The 10,039-nt window shown below is 41.3% G+C and overlaps 1 protein-coding gene across 1 annotated transcript in view; it reads left to right on the forward strand.

Moving 5' to 3' along the window:
- LOC138171317 (zinc finger protein 420-like) overlaps positions 1 to 7,889 on the forward strand; it is a 21,626-nt gene extending 13,737 nt beyond the window's left edge. Inside the window, exon 4 of the mRNA XM_069100767.1 lies at positions 3,781 to 7,889. Within this exon, the coding sequence (XP_068956868.1) occupies positions 3,781 to 5,828 (2,048 nt within the window). The 3' untranslated portion in view covers positions 5,829 to 7,889. The remainder of the gene's footprint in view (positions 1 to 3,780) is intronic.
- Positions 7,890 to 10,039: the final 2,150 nt, after the last annotated feature.

The raw sequence follows: 10,039 nt of genomic DNA on the forward strand, positions 1-10,039 counted from the left end.
GCCCATTCCGGCACCTTCCCAACCTCCCATACCAACCCTCCCCACTGTCCCTGAGAATATGAGAAAAATAAAGGCCATTCCGAAAGCGTACAGTCACTATCCGTGTCCAAAAACCTGTTTGATTCATTCTGTATTCCTACTCCTTGACCTTGTGGAGGTGGACAGCTTGGCCATTATGCTGATAGAAGTGTTCCATCTTGTTCATCCAAGCCCCAATTTATGCATCCCCTCAAACTCCCATTTTTTGTTTTGTAAATATTTTTGTATATCCTTTAATCTACCCTCCCTCCAACTCCCCCTCTGCCCTTCTCCCCTTTTCCTCCTATTTCCCTGTTGAATGAAGTGTGTTTCTGTACCCAACTCTGTGTGTGTATGTATGTGTTTGTGTTCTCTTTGTTGGCCAGTTCAAATGAGAGTGAGGGTCAAGAGTCAGTTAATTCCCCCCCCTGTTACACAGACACACCCCTTATTTGTATAGATCTTTTTTGCACACCCTGATCATGGGAGAAAATTTCCTCTAACTTTCCTTTCCCGTCTCCCTGCCCCACCCTGCCCCCCAAGTGTGTTCTCCTTCCCTTGTCTTCCCATTTTTTCTTTTGAGAACATTAAGACCTTACAGAACCATTCCCAGACCTTGTCTAATGAGATCCCTTTTGTGACCTCTGACAGTGACAGGATTCAGAGGTGATACATGGATCACCCACACACGCTATTTGAATGTGGTATTTTATCATTATTCATTGATTTTGACCTTTTTATGTTTCTCTTCACTCTCGTGTTTGAACTTCATAGTTTCTCTACACCTTTGGTGTTTTCATCTTTCCTGCTGGAAAGTCCTCTATTTCATTAAAAACCCATTTTTTCTCCATAGCTGTAGACTCCGTTTTGCTGGGTAAGTTACTCTCAGCTATAAGCTTATGTGTCTTTTGTCCTCTGTAATACCATATTCCAGCTTCTCTGCCCCTTTATAGTTGTGGCTGCTAAATCCTTTATGATCCTGCCCATGGCTCCTCAGTATTTGAATTCTTTCCTTCTGTCATGATGTCATGTTTTCTCTTTGACCTGGAAACTCTGCATCTGGACTGTGATGTTTCTGGCAGTGTTCATTTTGGGGTTTCTTTCAGGATGTGAATAGTGGATTCCTTCTGTTTCCATTTTGGCCTTTGGTCTGTAGAGCTCTGGGCAGGTTTCTTCGAAGATTTCTTGAAATAGGGTGTCTAGGCTCTTTCTGGTCATGGTATTGAAGGAGACCGATAATTGTTAAGTTTTTTCCACTTGATCGCTTTTCCAGGCGAGTTGTTTTTGCTGTGAGATACCTCACATCCTCTTCTGCTTTTTTGCAGTCTTCTGACTCCATTTTAATTGCTCTCTTAGTCTCTCATTAGCTTCCTTAAATTCTTGCTTCATCTCTTCCCAGCATTGTAGTTGAGTTTCTTTGCAAGTTGCGTTTTTCTGTGAGGCTTTTCTTGTAGGTGTTTCTTCTGGATTTTTGTCCTTAGCGTACTTGCTACCATAATAGCTCATTATGAAGAGTTGTTTTTGTTTTTTTTTTTTTTGCTTGCCTATTCCTCCAGCCTTCTCTCTGACATCAGACTTGATATTAGTTAGGGGTAGGTTCTGTGGCACTTTTTGAGGGAACATCTGGGCAGGTCTTGTTGCTGGTATCTTGGGGTCCTGGGTCTTGTGCTGTTTCAGGATCTCAAGGACAGTTCATCCTGAGGACCTGTAAGCTTTCAGTGCTCCCAAGGGGATCTGATCCAGGAAAAAGGCTTGATTTCTGCTTTCCTGGTTTGAGCTCTGCATGTTCCTGACTTGGGTTCCCCTCTCTCAGTCAGCTCCTGCTTCAGAGTGATGGAATTACAAGGCTTCCCTTTGGTTTGGGCTTCCTGCCATCGTCATTTGTCTGCAGGCTGAGTTAGATGCTGAAAATGCAACCTTGCTCTGTATCTCAGCTTCTGACCACAGTGCTGCTGCTGCTAGCTTCTGGAATTCCTCTTTTTCTTGGTGACCTTGCATTCTGCCCAAGGTCTCCCTGCCCAGAGAGCACATTCCTGTGTGCAGAGACCCCCTTCTCAGCTGCCTTGGGTCTGTGACCCATAACTGGATAGCGGACCCAAGGCTATATGCTTAACACTGTAGAAATGAAAATGTGCATTTGTTTCTGTGTCCATTTGTCAAGTTTCTTGTGATTTTTTCCAGATTGTTTCTTTTTCCGGTTGTTGTCGGTATCTATGGAATGATTTTGATGACCCTTTTTTTACTTTGTATTAAATCACTCCGTATGACTCTTCTGTATGTCTTTGTGTTCTCCTTGTTGCTTCTTCTTAGAATAACCATAACCCCGTTGCTGGGCTTGCAGTGTGTGAAGGGAGAGTAATGAAGCATGAGTGGCCATAAGGCTAAGGCAGGCAGGCGGGGTCCGGGCTGTGATGGACTTTAAATGAGAAGTAGAGAGCTGACATTGGGTGCTCTTGGTAATTGCTCTGGAGCCATTGCAGTTTATCGTCCAGGGAATTAACATGGTTAGACCTGCACTTTCAGAACATCACCTTAGTACTTATGTGTAGGATGAATTAAAAAGGGGAAAGATTGGAGACAGGGAGCATAATTGGAAGGCTTTTACAGTCGTTTAGGTGGAGACGTCTCAAAGGCCATGGTGGCTTTGTGAGTAGAGAGGAAGGAATGAATGAAATAGATTTATTGAGTCAAAATTGAGAGTACTTTCAAGTGATTAAATGTGTGGGAGTGAGAACAAGGAATCAAGCGTGAACCCGAGTGACTGGCATATGGTGGAGCTCTCCTTTGGGACTGCGATGGGGCACAAGGTGAATTCTGTTTGAACATGACTGGGTTTGAGAAGCCTTAATGCATGCCGTAGAAATCACTTTGTAAATCCTTTTTTCCTTATTTGTTGCATATTAGACATTTAGTGATATGGGACTGGAGCCAAGAAGAGAAGCTAGAGATGAGTGTATGAATTTGGGAGTCACCTCCATGGAGAGGATCATTGAATGGTTGATGAGGTGACCAAGCAAAAGATTGTAGAGAGAAAAGAGAAGAGGAGCTAGGAGGGGAGGGTGGTGTGCCTACACATATATGGTAATTGGAAAAAGGAGACTCAGATGGGAGGAGAACCATGAGAGAGTGACTTCACAAAAACCCCGAGAGGAGAGTTTTCCAGGGGAGAGTGTGGCCAACAGTTTCAAATACTGTAGAAATGTCAATAATTAGATTTGGCAATTAAGACGTCATTGGCGATTTTGGAGAGGATAATGAGGTTGGAAGCCAGAATGCAGAGACTTTAGAAATGAGGAGATGAAGTAGACGTACTTTCTCAAGGAATTGAGCAGAAAAGGGGAGGAGAGTTAAAGGGTGCTATCTGTGAGTGATGGTAGGATATAGTGAAGTTCTTTGTTTTTTCAAAGAATGGTGGAGGTAGGGGTGTGTGTGTGTGTGTGTGTGTGTGTGTGTAAAAGCAGCAAGAAAGGAACCATTAGATAAGGAAAGTTTGAGAATGGGGATGATAATGTGAGCAGTTTGTTGGAAAGGGTGGGGGGAGATGGAACAAAGGGTTTATTAGCTTTGATGATCCGAAGGGCCAAATGTAGCTAAATGTGGGGGGATGACCCCAGGGTATGAAATGAATGAGCATTCTCATTTCCATATTGTTCATTGCCTCCTTTATGGAGGACATAGAACCTAGAAGTTATTATAGAATAGTTTCCTTTCTCTGAGCACTGAGAATAGTGTGTATTCATACTTTTTCTTTGCATCTTTCAGATTCTTTTATTCAAGAGACTAGATCTGAAATCATGGACTCTTCTCCGAAGCAGAGTATTTATATAAGAATGCCATTCCAGGGAAGACGAAAAAAAGATGATCCCAAGATGGAAAAGATGTGGGAAAATGATATCAAGTTAGAGAAGAAGAACAGCCAGCGGAAGCAGGCCAGACAAGTGACAGTCACTCCAAAAAACCTTGCTAAACAAAGGCATTTTCATGAAAGTAATACACATGGGAGAAAGTTTAGTTTAGGATCAGTCTTTGTTCCAAAACATAATGTTCCTTTAGGAAAAAGTCACCAGAATTGTGGTACACAAGGAAATAGCATCAAACCAATTTCAGACTTAGTTAAAAATAGTAAAGTCTCTAAAGGGAAGACCCTTTCTAAGTATAATTGTAAGAAGCCCATCAGTTATCACTCAGACTTTGTTCCAGCTCATATAATGCATTCTGGAGACAAACCATGTAAATGTAACGAATGTGAGAAAGCCTTCAGTAAGAACTCACGTCTTGCTGAAAACCAGAGAATTCATTCTAGAAAGAAAAATGAATGTGAGAAAGAGGTAAGCCATAGTGGAAGCCTCTCTCAAAATAAGAGGACTAATATTGGAGAGAAACCCTTTAAATGTCATTATTGTGGCAAAGCTTTTAACAACAACTCAAGCCTCATTCTGCATCTAAGAATTCATACTGGTGAGAAACCCTTTGAATGTAATGAATGTGGCAAAGCCTTCAGCCAGAGGGGAAACCTTAATGAACATAAGAAAATTCATACTGGAGAGAAACCGTTCAAGTGTAATGAATGTGGCAAAGCCTTCAGCAGCAATTCTAGCCTTACTCTGCATCAAAGAGTTCACACTGGAGAAAAACCTTTTAAATGTAATGACTGTGGCAAAGCCTTCAGCCAGAGGGGAAATCTCAATGAGCATAAGAGAACTCATACTGGAGAAAAACCTTTTGAATGTAATGAATGTGGAAAAGCATTCAGCCAAAGGGGGCACCTTACTGAACATCAGAGAATTCATTCTGGAGAGAAACATTTTGAATGCAGTGAATGTGGGAAAGCTTTCAACCACAGAGTATCCCTTATTGATCATCAAAGAATTCACACAGGAGAGAAACCCTTTGAGTGCAATGAATGTGGGAAAGCCTTCAACCAGAGAGGGCACCTTAATGAACATAAAAGAATCCATACTGGAGAGAAACCTTTTGAGTGTAATGAATGTGGGAAAGCCTTCATCCATAAGGGAAGCCTTACTGAGCATCAGAGAATTCATGCTGGAGAGAAACCCCTTGAATGTAATGAATGTGGCAAAACCTTCAGCCATCGGACTTCCCTCTATTCTCATCTGAGAATTCATACTGGAGAGAAACCCTTTGAATGTAATGATTGTGGGAAAGCTTTCAGCCATAATGCATCTCTTATTTATCATCAGAGAATTCATACTGGAGAGAAACCTTTTGAATGTAACGAATGTGGGAAAACCTTCAGCCATAGGAGATCCCTTCTCCATCATCAGAGAGTTCATACTGGAGAGAAACCCTTTCAGTGTAATGAATGTGGGAAAGCCTTCAGCCAGCGAGGAAACCTTTTTTATCATCAGAGAATTCATACTGGAGAGAAACCCTTTGAATGTAATGAATGTGGAAAAGCTTTCAGTCATAGTACATCCCTTATTTATCATCATAGAGTTCATACTGGTGAGAAACCCTTTGAGTGTAGTGAATGTGGGAAAGCATTCAGCCAGAGAGGGCAACTTAATAAGCATCAAAGAATTCATACTGGAGAGAAACCTTGTAAATGTAATGAATGTGGTAAAACTTTCAGTCAGACAGGACACCTGCTTAGACATCAGAGAGTTCATACTGGGGAGAAACCTTTTGCGTGTAATAAGTGTGGTAAGTCTTTCAGCCAGAGAGGAAGCCTTGTTCTACACCAGAGAATTCATACTAGAGAGAAACCCTTTCAATGCAGTGTGTGTTCAAAAGCCTTCAGTCATAGGACATCCCTTATTTGTCATCAGAGAATTCACAATGGAAAATAAGCCAATGAATATTATGAATTTGGAAACTCTTTCAGCTTCGGTCATCTTAGCCACAGGGCACACCTTACTAAATACCAGAAAATTCATAATAATGGGTAATCCATAAGTGTAATGGCTGTGAGAATGCCTTCAGCACTAGCTGAACCCTTCAAACACCAGAGAATTGGTATTGAAGAAAAACCTTATAAAAGCCTCAACTGACGAAACCTTTGATGTAGTTCATGCCTCATCAGGTACCAGACTTTAATGTTGGAGATTAATGATGGGGAAAGAATATTCTGGGGAAGCCTTCATGAAAAACTGCCACTCTTCAAATACTGTATAGTTAAGAGGGGAATCTTCACCAACTATGTTGTCATTTGGTTTGAGAGAGAAAAAGCATACCTCCCTTTATCACCATTCCTGTAATATACTTCAACTGCCTTCAGTAACAAGTTCTGCAATAAAGATGCTCAAGCAGGATCTGAAAAGACATTTGTGTAACCAAGGTTACAAAAATGTTTAGTCAAACCACTGACGTGTGATATTTATTAGTTGCAAGGGATTCTGTTCTCCCCATACTTCAATTTTTCCTTTTAAAAATTCTAAACTGACTATCCAACAACAAAATACAGTTGCACAAGCAAGAATAAAATACTGTCCATGAAACTCTAGACCCTACCTTTGCAGTTTGTTAAATAAAAATGTCTGTGTTCACTTCATTAGGTCAGTGAGCATGGAATAGTGTGGGGGGGTCGGCCATCTGCCATTCACTCCCGTTCTGACCTTTGGTAAAGCCCTCTCTGTATGAAGAGGAGCTTCCTCAGAGTTCAATACTGCCAGCTCCTCCTGTTTCTGTTGAGGGCACCAAAAGCATCCTTCTGGTCATCCAGGGTTATATTCGTCTTTCCTTCTCCGTCCTCGTAGCCTGTCTGCTACTGACTTGTATGTTCCACTTCCATAGCCTCTTTTGAATCTGTCCTCTTTCCCCTCAGTTTATACCTTAGTTCAGGCCCTTATCACCTCTCACTTGGCCTACTGTAGTAGCTTCCTCATTGCTCTCCCTGTCTCTTCTCTTTTTAAAAAGGGCAGTTATATCAAGTGGTGGCATCATAGAGCCAAATTGCAAGCATTTGGGCACTAGGGTTGGAAGAAACGGGGCCCCTAAGTGGAGATGACTGTTTTCCATCTTGAAGTAATGGAAGGGTCAGTTAAAGAGGATTGAAAATATCTGTGTGTGTATACATACATATATGTATATATATGTATGTATATGCATGTGTATGTGTATATACTGTGTATATATGCGGGCAAAGTATAAAGTGAGGCGTTCTGAGTAGGATGACTTGTTGTATAACGTAGGTGACTTGATTAAAAAACTGGAACAAAATTCTGTAGGGGGTAATTTTTTTTAACGCTGTTAGTATGTGAGAGATTGAAAAAAAACATCCTTCGTGTTTTTTTTTTCCTTAGCAATCAGTTATCTCTTTTAACATGAATATTTGTTGTGAGCTGTCTTTGCTGCTGGGGCAAGAGAAATTCCCTCTCCCAACTTCTTGCTGAAAATCCAGTAGAGAGAAAGATTGAGAAAAGGGAGAAGGGTACATACAAAAAGGCCAAAGCAGTTTCCAGAGCTCACTTTTGTCGATTGTAGAAGGGAAAGGTTCTTCTGATGTGTCCATATACACTGATTCTTAGTGGACAACCGCGTTTGAGTCAGTCCCGGTCACTGGAGACCAGTCGGTTTTCTGCATCCTCCCAGAGATGCTGCAATCGTATACCTGGTTCCTCTGAAATCTCATCAGATGGATGAATGACGAGATTTATCAAATTGGGCAAAGGTTCTTCTGATCACCTCTGCTACAAAATAGGATGTCTTGTGTTTAAAAAAAAGTTTCTATTCTGGTTTTTCTCTGTTTGTTTTAAATCATCAAGGAGTGCTATGTTTTGTCAGACTTTTCTTGAATATTTTCATATAGTGTGGAATTTTTTATGTGCTGTAATACGTTGATAATATTGCTTATGTGTACCAACATTTCATTCCTGCAATAAATCCTGCTTAGGTAATAGAATAAACTCCCAGAGGACATGGACTGTTTTTTCCTTTTTATCCCCAACACAGCACAATGTCTATCACTTAGTGCTAATCAGTAGGTAATTAAATAACACTTGTTGACTGATGATGAATAATTTTGTTCCCGTATTTTATAAACTAATATTTAGTATATTTGCATGTATATTAAATAGATAGTAAGTCTATAATTTTTTCTAGCATCATATTGCTGAAACGTGCCCATTTAATGCAATACCTATCAGAATTTCATTCTGATTATTCATGAAACTGAATAAAAGAATAGTGAAATTTATGTGGGAAAAGATGGTCCCTTAGGGGGGCGCCCTTGTTTTCTCCACCAAGTTGAGTGGTGAGCACTTGACCTCCTTGGCATTCCTGTATCTGAGATGTGGCCACCCTGTTTGTGTCTTTTTGGGGTGTGTGTGCCTCAAGAAATTTCCTCTGCCAGGCTTCTGGAGGTCAGGAAACAGCTGCAGGATACCTGTGCATGCTCTGAAGTAGACACCCAAGCCCACAATTAGGCATGTCCAGAAGCAGACTCACCCAGTTTCCTGGAGGGAGATTGCGGCAGGCAGAACACTTATTCTTGTAAGACCAAGAATTGGTCAGCCCCTCCCCCCATTAGATTGTGAGCTCCCTGAGAGCAGGGATTCTTTTCTTTCCTCGTATCAGTAGTGCTAAGCACAGTGCCTGCTATACAGTAGCTGCTTAATATTTATTGACTGACCCATTCGTAGGAATAAACCATCTTATGCCCAATTCATGTTTTTACATTGAATACTTTTACTAACCTCATTTTAGAGAAATTTATACTTTTGAACCCCAACTTTTATTCTAGTTAACCTCATCCCTGGGGTTGGAGGTTAATGAGCTTTATTAGCGTGAGAATGGTGAACCTGGCTGCTGTTTAGAGATTCCCCAGAAAAGAACTTGGTCCACAGACTGCATGTCGGGCCCCTGTGCTCACAACCATGATCCTTATGAATTAGAGAAGCGAATACAAAATACTCAAAACAGGAGTGATAGGAGGAAGACTCACTAGAGGGTGGTTCTTTGTTTTTGAAGAGGACCTAGATGGCATCACTGTGTCGGAGTTCACGTGCAGACTGTGGTTAATCAGACCAATGTGAACTCTGAAAACTTGATCACGGTTCGGGCATTTGGAATGAAGGTGTCTCTCAATCTGTGAATTTGACATTTCAGGCACTACAGTTGTGCTTTGCTTATAGAGCACAGTGCTTTCTTTAATTAAGTGGATATGCCATACTGGACAGCCCTCTGCTAGTGTCTCTCATGTCCCACAATTGATTCCATAGTAGTTGTGGGGATTAAGTGACTTGCCATTGGTCACACAGCTAGTGTCTGAGGCCATATTTGAACTCATGTCCTCCCGACTCCATGACTGGTGCACCATGCCTCCTAGCTGCCCTCAATTCCATAGTTCTTTTTTTTTTGGAGGGGAAAGGTAGGACAATTGGGGTTAAGTGACTTGCCCAGGGTCATACATCTAGTTTCTGTGTGTGTGTCTGAGGCTGGATTTGAACTCAGGTCCTCTTGACTCCAGGGCTGGTGCTCTATTCACTGCACCACCTAGCCACCCCAATTCCATAATTCTTGAGAGACCCTGAGAGGCTCCTTGTATTGCTTCTTCTGACCTCCAAGTGGGTGCGTGCCTTGTGTGAGTTCTCCATAAAATGGTCTTTTAGGCTGATAATCATTTAATATCAATTTAATAACCTCAGTGAGGACTAGGGCTTGAAATAAGCAGAAGAGTCTTGGACCCGACAGCTTGTTGTCTGAGGACACTCAGAGAATACTTTTGTACCTTCCTTTGCCAACAAAGCCAGACGGGGCTTTGTGGCCATTAAGGATGAGACCCTTAACCTGAGGCTCTAAGCTGAGTAATGGGATTTTTTCTCATCTTAATATTTTTGGGACATATACTATGTTATGGCATGTTAGTGGTAAAGAAAACACAGATATCCTGAGTCAGAATTTCATTGACAATTTGTCAGCTCTCTGATTTAATCATATTTACCACCTATTCAATGAAGAGAATTCCATTCTCATATAATAATTAAATATTTATGGCAACCATAAACCTGAGGGACACAGATGTCTTGGGATTGTCCTAAACACATAAAAACTTGGTCCATCT

The sequence above is a fragment of the Petaurus breviceps genome, unplaced genomic scaffold, assembly GCF_028583685.1.
Source record: "Petaurus breviceps papuanus isolate PSGF00001 unplaced genomic scaffold, PetGlider_PUasm1.0 424, whole genome shotgun sequence".
In the NCBI taxonomy this organism is placed as follows: domain Eukaryota; kingdom Metazoa; phylum Chordata; class Mammalia; order Diprotodontia; family Petauridae; genus Petaurus; species Petaurus breviceps.